This window comes from Pararge aegeria, chromosome 14 (genome assembly GCF_905163445.1).
Source record: "Pararge aegeria chromosome 14, ilParAegt1.1, whole genome shotgun sequence".
Taxonomy (NCBI): domain Eukaryota; kingdom Metazoa; phylum Arthropoda; class Insecta; order Lepidoptera; family Nymphalidae; genus Pararge; species Pararge aegeria.
In genome coordinates, this window is record NC_053193.1 from 9,907,329 (window position 1) to 9,922,984 (window position 15,656).

The window sequence follows — 15,656 nt, forward strand, 5'->3', positions numbered from 1 at the left end:
AAATTACTTTTTAATTGCAATTAAATTAATCATAATTGCCTCTTTAGTGAACAATATTTTTTAGTGTATTGCTGCCTTATAAAAGTGAATGCTATGTATTTAATTACTTATGTATAGTTATTATCTGTCTGTATATACAATTTATTACAAAATTATATCTATACATACAATCTTTTATTAGCTATGCATTTCACAAATGAAGAATTAACTCACAATCAAGATTAAAATATGAGTATAAACTGAATGCTGCAAGAAACTAATATTATTACCACTCAGTTTTTTTAATTCTCATACGATAAAAAAAATGTCCCATTCGTAAACAATATTTGAATTGCGGGTATTCTTATACCATTCAAAAGATACCCTGAACTAAAAATTCAATTGTTATTCTGCATAAACCTATTATTCTCTATCAAAATTCAATTCATACTATTTTAACTACCATATTACAACACAAAAATTGTGAATTCTATGTCAACATTATTATCTACATCTATCTAATAATAATATTGCATATGAAATAAAACTTAATATCATGTAAAACCAGACACCATTTTTTAACATAATTAAAATTTACAAAACAAGGAGTGCGAAAGACTTCTTTGTAAATATTATTTATACTTCGTTACCAATAACATTCATTTCAATCTATCACATGGACTGAAGATAGGGCAAGCCAGAATTCAGACCTATTTTTGTCCACTGGCTGTAAGTTTTAATGCATTCTTATGTTTAGGTGGCATCTATGTCATGTAAATTTTAATGGCAATTTCATAAGCAATTATAATAAATAACAATCAAATTATGCTCAGTTTTATATGGCTTTGTAAAAATAGGTCTCTCACCTTCATATATTATTTTCAGATTTCATAACCATTAAGTGTGGGTTTATAAGTTAGGTGTGTCAATCTATATAATTAATTATTTAAATGCATCATATTTCATTATTTAAACAAATTAGGTGAAAACGTATGTGGAATATTTTCTACATTATAATCATTAATCACAATACTACAATACATAATATAATAATTGTTAAATGTATAAAACAATGATTTTTAAAATTTAACCATGAATACTCAATAAACATGGAGTGTATCATATAAGTGCAATGTATACATACATACCTAGCATATTATACCTTTATAGAAGATTTTTCTACTTCACCTAATACTTATTAGCTATTTATAAACTACTATTTATTCAATTATAAAATATACAAGAATTTGAACTTTGCTTCTATCATTATGGTTGACATATCATTTTTAGGCAAGCTAATCTGAATATTAATAATAATTAAAAACAAACCAATAATAAATACAATGATCGAGTGTTAAGCACTAATACCACGTGTCGACAAGTTAAACTTGTTTGCTATTCTATATAAGGTAGTTTGGAATATATGAATTAGTCTATCCATGCCTGTGCTGGTTGATCTGTGGTGAATGGGCTGACGCCATTGCGTTCCATTGCGTCTAGAACTTCACATACATAGGCGGCTACGTCAACTCTGTTTTGATCAATCCCCTTTATGAAAGGATGTTCCAATAATCGATTATATTTGGGACGCTGTGTTTCTTCCTTGATAAGGCTAGAACAAAAATTGTTTAAAATGATTCATGTTTCAAAATGGTCCGTAATTTTAATGGATAATATATTTGACTGAAGCCTAATATTTCATTAGTTTGCCTCGTGAGTTTATATTAAAAATGTCGAAACAATTGTACTTTTGGACACTGCTCAGTACCCATAATTTCATAAACATTCTAATTATTCTAAGGCTAAAACCATGTCAAAAACCTTTTATTTTAGTAAACAATAATTTAATACTTATAAACTTTTATTTAAATTTTACCCCTTGTATTCACGATAAATTAAATCACTACCATGTTCACGTTTTGGTTTATTATAAAGCATTTGAATTTCATTTGGTTCAATTGAAACTTAAACACTTTGAGCTGAAGTGCCACAATTCTAAAGCAATTTGAAAGTAAATTTTTGTAGTTAAATTCTTTTGCCGCGTTATAAGAATCAAATGAGTGAGTGATAAAATCTGAAAGCTAAAAAGTAAAGCTTGTTAATTTGTACGTGGAGTTAGGATAACGCAGCGCACTGCACGGCATCGTATACAATTCTAAGAATCTTCCTAAATCCCTTTAGTACATTTTATATATAAAAAATGCAGTCTTATTTGCTGAGAAAGGGGCGGCTGGTACTTCATCTAGGGCCTAAGGGGCCAAAGACTGAATATCCGCCAAAATTAATAATTTATTTTTTATAAATTCTTGAGTAAAATTAATGACTCATCTGTAATATTAATCGGAACTGGGTGTGAGAGAGGAAGTCTTATAGGCAATGGTGTTGGTTCTGCTATACACAATATCTTAACAAAACCAAAATGACGCACCTAAAAGTAGTGCTGTCGTTTTTTCAATTTTTACTGTGGAGGAGCGTGGTGGTTCGGTCCTTCAAAAAATGTGACAATATTTCGCTGAACAATTACAGACCCATCTCGTTGCCGAATCATATCTACAAGCTGTTTTCTAGAGTAATTACGAATCTGAGTTTTATTTCATTTTATTATTAAATAGTAAATACTGATATTTATTTTCCAAACATTCTAGCATAGCAGTACAATTGTGGAAAAAGTTGAGCTTCAACATAATGATGTTGTTTACCCTGACTTCAGTGTTCGAATATGTCCAAACCGAATCTTCGATTGTCGGCAAGCAAATGTATTAAGGGTACATACAGGTAAGGAGTAACTAGAATTTATTTACTTACCAAGTATTAACAAAATTTACGAAGTTACTTGAGAAAGTATTGTTTTTGTTGGTAAGGCGAGGAGGATCTCCCTGCACAACTTGTTGCAGCTGCTCGAAAACAGAGCCCCATCGAGGGTAAGGGAAGGAGCCAGTAGCAACCTCCATCAAAGTAATACCCAGCGACCATACATCTGACCTTACATCATACCCTCTTGCTCGTCCAGGGTCAATACGTTCAGGCTAAAATATCGAAATGAAATCAGTTTGGTTTTATAAAAATGTGATAACCATCTGTGAATAATAGTTATCACAAAATCAGAACTTGTGACCAGGCGGATTGGCTGATATCGAATATTGAGTTCTGCGCATCGAAACACACGAAGTCCGAATCGGCCTGTTCTCAACATTTGCCTCAAACTGTTGTCAGTAAAGTGCATTTTACTACGATTTTTATTTTTAGACGGCTGAAATTACGTGAATCTTCATCGGACATTGCCCAAAGTCGAGTCGCGATTGTCGTGCCGCTTGGCGTTAGCAAGTTAGCATAGCAAGAGCTACCAATGCATAAGTTTAAAGAATGTGTTAAAACACATTTATTACAGCGAGGTACAATTGATGAATTTCTTAATGACAAGGTTTGGAAGCATCCGGCTCCGCTTTCATCTCTCACAAGATAGAAAAATGAATTTTGAAATGTAAAATGTAAATTGTTAATGTTGGAAAAGAGCAACTGCTGAGTTTCTTGCCGGCTTCTTCTCGGTAGAATCTGCCTTCCGAACCGGTGGTAGAGTCACTACACACAGACAGACTTGTTGTTTCAAAAGTGCTTATATTAGGCCTACTTGAAATAAATGAATTTTGAATGGGTTTTAAACTAGTGCCGGCAATCTCCGACGAAAATTCACGTGGGTTCAACCGTCTATTCTTGATTAAAGATCACTAAGTAGCAATATCAAAACTATAACAACATTTCACTTAAAGTAGAAGGTCCATAGCATGTTGGTCAATTCGTTAGCACCTATGTACCACCACACAATTGTTGGTACCTCAGTAGTTTATATAAAAAAAGGAAATACATAATCTGTATAAAGAATGTTAACCCAACAAAACATTTTTATTAAATACAGTCAAACCTGGGTAAGTGAGAACTGGATAAGTGAGAAAACTCTATAAGTGAGAGTAATAGCCAGGATCCGTCATTTTAAGCTCCCAAAACCTCTATTAGCGAGAAACAGAAACCTTTGTAAGAGAGAGTCGTTTTTCCCTCACGGACCTCCGTAAGTGAGACGGCTACTTATTTATACCTCTATAAGCGACAATCGAGCAAGCAATATTCGACAAAATTTATGAGTTAGAGAAAAACATTCAAAATACAAAGACAGAAACCCAAACGAAATTCACGGATTTTTTTTAATGTAAATAAGTTCTAAATATAATAAAATTACATAGTGCATGAATATATGTCTTGTTATTGCTGCGTACCTCTATAAGAGAAACGCTACCCATGTACCTGCATTAGCGAGAAACTCGGGTTAGTGAGAAACCCTCTATAAGCGAGAATGAGATTGTGCTCCCTTGAACTCCAGGTTTGACTGTATATCCTTTATTTTTTTGATACCCTTTATCATTAAAAATAGAGATGCCATATAATTAGGTTTCTACATTTAATATTACAAAACATATTTACATTCGTTTTCTGAGAATATACTTAAAATGTTTGTCAGATATTTAAACTAAGTTATGGAATAAAGAAAAATTTTGTCATGGGAGCTAGAGGTACCACAAAATATTGTATATGTTACATTTTCAAGGGGCCAATAACTGGACACTTTGTTTTATAATCTGGTATTTTGTCTGGTATACTGTGGTGTGGCATGGCTTTACATCAACTGCACTTAAGTATGTAAAAGATTTTGTACCAGCATAATACTTTTTTTTGTTTTTTAAAGTAACAACACCTTGTCTAATATTATATTATAAATGCAAAAGTGTGTCTGTTTATTTGTCTTTCCTTTATGCCCTAACTAAGCAACCAATCAACTTGATTTTGTTGTAGAATTAGTTGAAGAGATGGATAGTAAGATAGGTTACTTTTTATTCCAGGAAAACAAATGGTTCCCATCGGATTTGTAAAAATAGTAGTCCTATATAGTTCATAAACAAAATGGTAAAAATTTTATTCAATGAATATATAAATGATTACTTACTGCCATATATGGTCGACATCCAGCATCTCGAGTGCGGGCTATTGAATCAACAAGCTTACCAGAAATACCAAAGTCACAAAGTTTTATATTTCCTCTTCTATCTAACAGTATGTTAGATGGTTTAACATCCCTGTATATAAGAAAAACTTGGTTTACTACAACAATTAATGTATGTGTATTTAACTGGACTAATGTAAAAAGTTAAGTGTACTTGCCTATGAATAATTTTTAATTTTTCTTTTAAATAATTTAAAGCTTTGACAGTAGCTAGTGTTATTTTTGCTATTATTATTTCTGGTATCCTTCTCTGCATTCGTTCACATATAAACTTATAAAATTTGTCTAGCGAGGTATCCATTAACTCCATACAAATCCAACAATCACCCTGTAAAAGTAATTATGCATTCATTAAGCATTCTTTAAGAAGGAAGATTAGGCACCCAAACAATAAGCTCAATTTGCTATTATAAAAAAAATTGCATAACAAAGAATGGAAAGTCATTATAAGTTCACAGTAAAGAGAAAAATATTGAGGCAATGAAGCAGAAGTAGAGATCATATTTAATCTAAAAAAAAATCTAAGTGACATTCAATATTTATCCGATTGTCACAGGTTAGAGCAAATTAAACCTCACATACATTGTAAAAATCGTTATATTAAAAACTTATTAAGTCTCCTTCACTGCTTTATTTTATACATACTTCTTTGAACAGGGCTCCATAAAACTGTACAATGTATGGGCATTCATTGCTTTTCATGACTACCTCAAGGTCCATCAATAATTGTTTTTGTTCTTTCTCATCCACAGTAGAACGAATACGTTTTACAGCCATTACTCTGTTAGATCTAAAAAATCAATTACAATATGAAGATTTATAGAAAACAAGAAACCCTACTAACGCAACACTATGGTGTGAATCTCAATATTAATAGTAAATTAGAATACACATACTTCCTATGAACCATTTTGTTAACAGCACCAAATGCACCCCGTCCAATTTCACCTAGATCTTGTAAATCATCAGCAGTGAAATCATAAATTTCAGTGGCAGATAACTGTAACCTACCAGAGGACTGCATTGAAGGATAAATTCTACACCTATCTCTGAAAAAAAAAATTATGATCTTTAATATTATGAGTCTTGACATATTTTTGATATAAATTGGAGTTTAAAGGAAATTAGCTCACAGAACAAGCCATCTTCCAACATATGTAAGGATTCATTCATAAATAAACATGTTTGGAGTCTTTAATTTTGTAAACAAACATGCTCACCTTGTATTATCAGGCAACACATCTCTGATGGTGCGCGATGGTAATCGGGGTTTTGGTGCCGCAGAATTCTGAGAAAAGGGCATAAATGCAGCACTATCACTTGATGGCCCTCCGAAAGGGGGGCTCAATATTTTTCGTTTGTCTGAACAAAACAAATTCAGTTCAGGTTTTGGCATAGTCGGTCTGCTCGGCCCTAAAACATTTGAACGTTAATTTCATTTAAAACTTAATGGAGATTAGGTTTCATAATAATAATAACCCATGTCTCACTTCGATTTACCTTGATTCGACGACACTTCGCCATTCTTCGACATTTTTACCGATTATAGCGAAGTAATCAGTAAGTTTATTCAGTGCTTCTTTTTACGTGACCGGGTTTAATTTCTCCATTGAAACACAAGAATGAAAAACTATTTTCGTTTTCATAACAATAAGAAGCGCCAAGATGTTTCTTTCAATTTAAACATCGTTTATTTTAATTGAATAAGATGGTTTTTTAAAAACACAAAATGACACGAAACGAAATCTGCGAAGTTTGACAAATGCTCCGTTGCACAGACCAGTAAATAAATATGTTCTGACTCAGATTGCACTGCGTTTTGTACCATAGACGAATTACCAATAAATTACAAGGTGATAGATAACAAGGACAACGGGACTATTTTTTACATAACTATATTCCTACTGTAACTATAAGTCCCACCGTGCCTGTTTACGGGGACGTTGAGATTCGAAACATCGAATCGCATGGAGACGCTGGGTACAAGCGGCACTAACGACCGCAGCAAATGGAAATCCCTACAAGAGATTTTTTGTCACGTAGTTATTTTGTGAATTTTTTGTCTTAAAAATTAACAATTTTGTAACTAGGTCCAAATTAAGATTTCTTCACTATTAGAGAACGGAATAAATTAAACGATAATAATCAAAAACTGAATAAAAAAATAGCATTATATATAAAAACTAGTAACAAATTAGAATTTCTACCTCCAGGCAGCCCTACATGTAATTTGACATAGAGCTTGTAAATTGGAGAGTCGTATCGATCTATTAATACCTTACTCAATTGACTTTTATCTATGGTTGTACGATGAAATATCTTTGCGTTTTCCCTTCGAGAAAGAATGAAGAAAAAAAATGACTTTTGTCTGAGAGAAAACTATGGAGGGTAGAGGTAAGGAGAGTCATCTGTGTATATGAAAAAGTGTCGTCAAAATGTATTAAATTAGGATGCCGCCACATTTGCATCAGGGTAACTCTTAAAAGAAGCGCCAAATATAAATATTGTTAGAGTAGGCTTGAAAAATAAACAAGGAAGTATGGAGATACAAGGAAGTAAGGTTATATTTACCACAATATTTTATACAACGTAAGTTGTTGAAATTCTCAATAATTAACTACTTTAGTCGATAATGACATTAAATTTTTTAACTCGGCATACTTCAATTCATCTACGATTGCTACATTCATACCATACCCTGTGCATCCACCAGCGCCATTGTGGAGGATTTAGCGCAACAACTGGACACTTTTTCAACTTTTCTCCCATATAAGATGACTCTCCTTACCTCTACCTAGGGTAGAGGTAAGGAGAGTTCAGTTGTTTGAAAAAGTGTCCAGTTGTTGCGCTAAAGAACAGTTCAAAAATCCTTAATACATTTTGACGACACTTTTTCATATACACAGATGACTCTCCTTACCTCTACCCTCCATAGAGAAAACAAAACAAAATCGATGATTGATTTGACATTACAAAGTTTTAATCTGACAGGAATCAATATTTTTATTTTTATCCAGCATATTTATTATTGTACTTTATCATGAGATAAAATTTATTAATGCCGATTTAGACATGTCAACTATTATTAAATTTGATTTGAAAGAGCTCCGAAAATTAGCCAACGACAACAATTCGTGTGTGGTGGAGAAAAAAGTAACCCAAAACCTAGCTTTACAACCGTGGTGCCTTGGTAATCTTAAAGATTCTATAAAAAATTTACTAGATTATAAAATAGGAAAATTTGATAAAGAGTGAGTAATTTTTAATAAAATTGTAATTTTAATCTCTCATTAGAGTCGAATGGATAAGCGCATACTATGTTTAAGTGGCCTAAAATTTTGACTAAGTTGCGAAGAGATCGAAGGGAAACTGCTAAACCGCTGGAAAGTTTAGACATAGTCTAATGTTGATATCTGTACTAATATTATACATGCGATCATCGTTAGCAAAAAAATAGGCAGACATACTATCTCTCTATTTATTACTTAGTAGTCAACTTCTCAATCACTGAGCTTATCTTCTTATTATATATTAAACTTTGACAGCTTTCATCTTTGCAATTGGGATACATTTTATAGTGAAAATGTGATTTTTTTTATTTTCTATTTTTTTTTTTTTATTCCACTACAAGTTAGCCCTTGACTGCAATCTCACATGGCGTAGTCGTCAGATGGTAGCGGGCTATACTGTTAGGTAGAATGGAAGTCATACCCCTAACCAGTTTCTTCGTGACATCGCACAGGAACACTAATTGGCTTTGCGCATGCCGTTGTTGGTAGTTTCTTAGCAACTAGACAAGCATTCATTTCATTCATGACAAGAAATTGGTCACTGCACCAACACCCTAACTGTCATATATAAGTATCTACATCATTTGTTTACCTTTTCTTAACAAAAGTAAAACCAAGTGGGTAGTTTAATTAACACATGTATAGACTGTCAAGTTTTGCTACCTAGCTCAATAAACGTGTTACTATGTAATATCGTATTATTTATACATAATAGTGGCGACGAGGCGAAAATTTAATTAAAATGGACCACAAATCAGTGAAATTTAATGAATTTAATCAAAAAACGGATGTATGGGACAATTACATCGACCGGTTAAAGTTTCGTTTTGAGGCTAATGGCATCATGTTAGACGGCGCCAAACGAGCGAATTTCTTTACTGTGTGTGGAGCGGAAGTCTTTGAGACTTTTGGCCTTGATTACACCAAGGAAAGCTAGTGATGTGACATTTGTTGAAATTGAAACAATTTTAACAAAACATTATAGCCCAAAGCCAAATGAAATCTCCATGTCATATAAATTCTACACACGGAACCAGAATACTAATGAAAATGCATCAGAATATATTGCACAGTTGAGGAAAATTAGCTCAAAATGTAATTTTATGGAATTAGAACGGATGCTACGTGACCGGCTTGTTTGTGGTATGAAAGATCGTTGTCTACAGTATGAACTCTTGAAAAAAGATAACTTGCATTATCAAGATGTTATTGATGCCATGTTAGCAGCAGAGACTGCAGGAAAAGACTACCATATGATTCATTCATCTACGGGTACAGAAAATAGCAGCACAAGTACAAACTGTGCAGCAGCAACAACAACTCAAAGCTCCTCAGTGGAAGAGATGGACATAAATGCAGTACAAACTAGATCAAATACACGACTATGTTTTCGGTGTGGTGATCGTCATGGTGGTGAATGTAGATTTATAAATGCCACCTGTCGGTTCTGTAAGAAGCGAGGCCATATTGAGAAGATTTGCTTGGTAAAGAAGAAATCTTTAAAGAGAAATATTAATTTCACAAATGATGAACACACAGATACACACTTGAATGGTATTTACAGCATTAACTGTGAAACCAAAGTATTACCATTTGTTGTTGAAGTATCATTGGAGAATATACCTGTTGTGATGCAGGTAGACACAGGTGCAAGTTTTTCATTAGTAAATGAATGCACTTGGAAGAATATAGAACATCAGAACCAACATATAACTCTTCAACCAGTGAACCTTACTCTACGTACATGGACAGATACACCTGTAATCTTACTTGGCCAAGCTAAACTACAAGCTCAATACAGAGACATCAAATGTTCACTAAATGTTATTATAGCAAAGGGTCGGGGCCCCAATCTTCTGGGACGGGATTGGCTGGGCCCATTGAATATCGCATTGAATATCAATGTTATAGCTAACAGTGATCTTGTGAACATTGAGAAGACAATTTTAAAATACAGCAACATCTTCAGGGATGGACTGGGCACATTTAGGGGAGATCCAGTGACCATACATCTCAAACCTGGTTCTACACCTAAGTTTTTCAAGGCTCGTCCAGTACCATATGCTATCAAGGCTAGAGTTGAAGAGGAAATTGATCGCTTGGTGGCTGAAGGTGTACTGAGGCCTTTATCTTATTCAGAATGGGCAACACCTGTTGTGCCAATAGTAAAGAAGTCTGGAGACATTCGGTTATGTGGAGATTACCTTAGTACTGTCAACCAAGCAACTGAGTCGGACACCTACCCCATGCCAACAGCAAATGAGGTATTTGCTACAGTTGCAGGTGCGAAGTTCTTTACAACCTTAGACCTTGATAGAGCATACACACAAGTGAAAGTTCAAGACAGCACTGCTAAAATGTTAACATTAAACACATGCAAGGGTCTCTACTCCGTACATCGGTTACCTTTTGGAGTCAAAGCCTGCCCTGGAATATTCCAGAGACTCATGACAGCATTGCTAGCAGGAGTTCAAGGAGTGGCAGTCTTAATTGATGATATAATTGTAAGTGGTCCTACAATGCTGGAAATGCAACAACGACTTGAAACTGTTCTAGACAGGATACAAAAGGCTGGATTTCGTCTTAACAAGAGCAAATGTAGATTTGCTCAAGAAAAAGTAGAATTTTTAGGTTTTGTGATTAATGGAGAAGGTATCCACCCAGCTCCAAGTAAAATAGAAGCTGTAGTGAAGACGCCAGAACCACAGAATGTCCAGGAGTTACAGGCTTTCTTAGGACTGTATAATTTTTATGAAAGGTTTATACCCCACAAGGCAACTATACTTGAGCCATTACATAGACTACTAGATAAGTCTCAAACATGGCAATGGACTCAACGGGAACGAGATGCATTCAATAAAGCTAAACAGTTGCTTACATTTGAAACCACATTAGTTCATTATGATTTATACAAACCACTAATTCTTACGTGTGATAGTTCACAATATGGCGTTGGGGCAGTGCTATCGCATGTGATGGAAAACGGACAAGAAAGACCGATCGCAATGAGTTCTAGGACATTAAATTCCCACGAACGACGGTATTCACAGTTGGACAAAGAAGCGACTGCCATTATGTTTGGCATTAAAAAGTTTCACAATTATTTAGCGGGGAGGAATTTTACTGTGATAACCGACCACAAGCCCCTACTTTTAATATTCGATCCAAAAAGGCCAATGCCATGTATTTTATCACCTCGTTTGACAAGAATCGCAATCGCATTAACTGCGCACGATTATAGCATTGCTTATCGACCAGGAACTGAAATCGGCAATGCAGACAGTTTAAGTCGATGGCCGCTACCTGTACCAGATCAAGAGGAACAACCTCTCTATGAAATACTACTGATGGCGGAAAATCTTAGTGATTTCCCTTTTACCGCGCTTGAGATATGCTCTGAAACGAAGAAAGATCAAACTCTCTCCCGAGTTGTTCACTTTCTACAAAGCGGATGGCCAAACAAAGTTAACGATCGTGATTTACGAGTATATTGGTTACATAGATCAGAGCTCTCCCTACAAAATGGTTGTGTATTATTAGGTTGTCGTGTCGTCATACCACGACCTCTTCGACAAACCATCTTACGCATGCTGCATACTACGCATAATGGAATTGTGCACACAAAAGCATTGGCCCGAAGTTACGTGTGGTGGCCACAATTGAGCGATGATATAAATGAATTAGTAAATAATTGCACTCGGTGTCTAGAAAATAGGCATATGCCTCCAAGATCATCACACGAGTGGATCGTTCCTTCAAGACCATGGTCCAGAATACATATTGACTTTGCAGGACCATTTATGAATAAAACTTTTCTTATAGTAGTTGATGCTTTTTCTAAATGGCCTGAAGTGCTAATGACAAATAGTACTAACTCGGCATCAGTGATTCGTCATTTAAGGAACTTATTTGCTACTCATGGTATTTGTGAAACCCTGGTATCAGATAACGGAACTTCTTTTGTGTCCGCAGAAATGAAATTGTTTTTAGAATCTAACAAAATTAGACTTGTGACCTTATCACCCGGCCACTAATGGCTTGGCAGAACGGATGGTACAGACAGTGAAGGAAAAGCTTCGGAAGATGGATGGATCATGGGAAATAAAAATTCCAAATATGTTACTAGGTCTTAGGGTGACTCCGTGTTCTAAAACAAATAAAAGCCCTTCGGAACTTTTGATGAATAGACGCCTACGCACGGTCTTAGATTCTTTGCACCCTGATAGCCTGCAGTATAAAAAGGTTGAAGGTCAAATAATAAATAATGCACAACAGCAAAACAGAGAAACTAATGTGGGACAAAAAATAATGTACAGAAATTACACAAACGGGCCAAAATGGTTACCTGGTCAAGTTTTCGAAAAAGATGGCCCATCTAATTACAGAGTACAAACTGAAGATGGTGCAGTTTTACGGCGTCATATAGATCAAATAATTAAAGTACAAAATAGAGAGAAAACAAGTGACATACTTGGTGGAAACAACAATGAGAGGAGTAATGCAGAGACTGAGGAAGATAAGATTGATCAAAATGAACAGAATAATGATTTAGGAAGCGGATCAGAGCAAGAGTCAGAAAATGATCCTATTATTGAAATACCAAGTGCAGAAAAATGGGAAGAGATGTTAGGAATACCTAAATCAGCTGAAATTGAAACGTCAGGGGGGAAGATCAGAACTAAACGAAATGTTCATTCTAAAGTTCCATATTCTAGACCCAGTTGTTTTAATGAAAATAATGATTAAATTAATTACTTTATTTGTTTAATTTTATGTTATATTTTTAATAGTGTACTGTGGATTTCTTGATTTAAATTGTTAAACTTTAGTTAATTTACATGACATACTTGGGGGAAAGGTATGTCATATATAAGTATCTACATCATTTGTTTACCTTTTCTTAACAAAAGTAAAACCAAGTGGGTAGTTTAATTAACACATGTATAGACTGTCAAGTTTTGCTACCTAGCTCAATAAACGTGTTACTATGTAATATCGTATTATTTATACATAATACTAACCTAGTAGTTATAACAAATAGGTAGTTGTTAGTTAGGCAGATGGGTGCAAAATATAAAACATCCTCATTATGAAATATAATAAATAATAGATTTTAACTAAGAATTAAGGAAAAACTACCCCAACAATGGGATGGCTGAGCTTGGTGATCTCCACACAATTTTTCAAAGTGTGGGACCAGCTGTGATACAACTACACGAAGACCATAAAGAAAATGTTTTTCTTTTCTTTAATTTTTGAAGTAGAGATGTGCCTCTCGGTGCACCTCTGCACGTTCTATGGCACCCAAGGTTTGGAAGCACTGCTTTAGAAAGTTAAAAAATAGTAAAATTTGGTTTGTTTGTAAACAAAATATGTAATTACTAATACTTTAATGGGCTATGTAATTTATTCATGGTTTTTAGATTTAATGGAATTCTCTTGAGTTACAAAAATCTTCGAGTTTTACAAAATGTTGGTGCAATACGAAATGATAATGCAGATGTGCACTTCCAAGTGCAGGCAGATTATTTCATATTCCGGCCGCATGTTGGTGCAATGTTAAAAGGAATTGTTAATAAAAAAAGCTTTACACACCTTGGCATCTTAGTTCACAGGTAAATAGACAATTATTCATAAAAGTTAAACACACATAGTGTAGTTTTAAATTATATAAATGTGTTGAATACCAATCACCCAATTTATATAATTTATAATGGATACAGATGGGATATAAAGAAGTGAATGGCCAGTTGTGCAGCTGAATTAGTTACTGGCCAGAAGCAGCCAAGCACCATATCTTATCAAAACTAATCTATAGAAATATACCAAGCATGCCACTGGTAGTGAATGGCAACAGATACCCACATATTTATTCAGCCTGACACTTAGTCTACTCAAATTAAAATAGCATTGAAATTTGTAGTGTGAAAGTATGGTTTGAAGTGTAAAACAAGTAGACCAAACAAGAATATAGCAAAGTTTGATTTATGTTCAAAATCAAATGCTATTCCTAATTTCAGTTGACTTGGTTTGCAGTCATTATGGTGTGCAAATACTATTATGATATTTACAAAATTAAAAAAGACAGAACAATAAGTATCTCTGATAACTTTGTTTTTTTCAGAGTATTTAATGTGGTAATACCAAGGCCTACTGAGGTACCTGATGATTGGATAGGATCAACTGTTGAAGAAGGACAAGAAGTGATGTTCCAAATTGTTGTGCTAGATTTATATGGAGCCTTACCCTATATCAGAGGAAAATTGGATGAACGGTAATAAAAGACAAAGTGTACAATATAGTATATTATTAATAACATTTTAATGCTTATTTGTACAAAAAACATCTAAATTAAAACTAAAATGTTATTTAAAAGTTAGTCATTTTGATCACTATATTCTTTGTGGAAAGGGATTAATATTATTGTTTATAAAACTCGAAGCAGCTTTTATTGACACCTATATCAATTCTTGTGCTTTTCATTCTTCTTTTATTTAGCAAGTCTATTCTTGAACTGATCTAGTGATCCTGCATCCTCAGGCAATCTTATCCATAGCATGACTATTACTGAAAAAGTGCTAAGCCCTATTTTTCGATCTATTAATTTACTTTGCTTAATTAAGGAAGGGCATATGTAGACAATACATCAAAGACGTAACTTAATACATCTTAAGTGATGTGAACACACCTTCTCATAGAAAATAAGTGTTTTTCTAAAAAAAAAATTGCTTTATTTATATTTTATATCAGTTCTATCTTTTTTCATAGGTGGTTGAACATTGAAGCAGGAGATGGAGATGACGATGATGCAGTTGAAATTAAAACATCAAGACCAATTAATATATCATATGTGAACTTTGACAAAACAAAGCCAATCAAAAAGCAAATTAATAATGAAATGACACACTCAGCATTGAAAAAGAAAACAAGTTCTATTAATATGATAGAAAAGAGTAATTGCAATGGTCAGCCTCTTAATGTGGAATGTGAAAATAATTTACCCGAAAAGATTAAGAAAAAAAGACAAAGTAAAGTGCCCGAGGCTGAACCTAAGCAGCCTGAAATAATTCCCAGAGTATCAAAAAAACATAAAAAGGACTGATGCTGTTTTTGAATACAATTATTTACCTCACAACATTGTAAGGAGTCATAGTTTACATAAATATTCAGAAAATATACTTATTTTTAATGTCATTGTTTTTTTGGTAATTTTTGCTAATGCTAATGACCAGGAAAATAAAAATTCTATTCTGGGTACGCCACATTTGCACGGTAGCAAATAGTTGGGGGCGTAGCAATATTGTGAAGAAAGCCTATTATTCGATTCAGTGCTGGTG

The 15,656-nt window shown here is 33.9% G+C and overlaps 2 protein-coding genes across 2 annotated transcripts; one reads left to right on the top strand and one right to left on the bottom strand.

Moving 5' to 3' along the window:
* Positions 1 to 13: 13 nt before the first annotated feature.
* On the bottom strand, positions 14 to 6,808 carry LOC120629240 (dual specificity mitogen-activated protein kinase kinase 4). The gene is made up of 8 exons (XM_039898112.1): positions 6,530 to 6,808; positions 6,250 to 6,442; positions 5,926 to 6,078; positions 5,675 to 5,819; positions 5,188 to 5,357; positions 4,973 to 5,102; positions 2,785 to 3,005; positions 14 to 1,591 (listed from the first exon to the last, which is right to left on the bottom strand). The coding sequence occupies exons 1-8, from the start codon at positions 6,561 to 6,563 to the stop codon at positions 1,408 to 1,410; spliced, it is 1,230 nt and encodes a 409-aa protein (XP_039754046.1). The 5' UTR covers positions 6,564 to 6,808; the 3' UTR covers positions 14 to 1,407.
* A 1,256-nt stretch (positions 6,809 to 8,064) lies between these two features.
* On the top strand, positions 8,065 to 15,513 carry LOC120629372 (DNA-directed RNA polymerase I subunit RPA43). The gene is made up of 4 exons (XM_039898302.1): positions 8,065 to 8,280; positions 13,743 to 13,934; positions 14,444 to 14,593; positions 15,088 to 15,513. Exons 1-4 carry the CDS (start codon positions 8,102 to 8,104, stop codon positions 15,419 to 15,421), a joined length of 855 nt encoding a protein of 284 aa, XP_039754236.1. The 5' UTR covers positions 8,065 to 8,101; the 3' UTR covers positions 15,422 to 15,513.
* Positions 15,514 to 15,656: the final 143 nt, after the last annotated feature.

What these genes read in the sequence shown, in the direction of transcription:
- LOC120629240 (XM_039898112.1), bottom strand. Translation starts at nt 6,563, where the DNA reads ATGTCGAAGAATGGCGAAGTGTCGTCGAATCAAG. An exon ending in GTGTTGCCTGATAATACAAG is followed by an intron (nt 6,079 to 6,249) that starts GTGAGCATGTTT and finishes TTTTTTTTTCAG; the next exon opens with AGATAGGTGTAGAATTTATC. An exon ending in ATGGAGCCCTGTTCAAAGAA is followed by an intron (nt 5,358 to 5,674) that starts GTATGTATAAAA and finishes TTACTTTTACAG; the next exon opens with GGTGATTGTTGGATTTGTAT.
- LOC120629372 (XM_039898302.1), top strand. Translation starts at nt 8,102, where the DNA reads ATGTCAACTATTATTAAATTTGATTTGAAAGAGCTCCGAAAATTAGCC. An exon ending in CTTGGCATCTTAGTTCACAG is followed by an intron (nt 13,935 to 14,443) that starts GTAAATAGACAA and finishes TGTTTTTTTCAG; the next exon opens with AGTATTTAATGTGGTAATAC. An exon ending in AGAGGAAAATTGGATGAACG is followed by an intron (nt 14,594 to 15,087) that starts GTAATAAAAGAC and finishes CTTTTTTCATAG; the next exon opens with GTGGTTGAACATTGAAGCAG.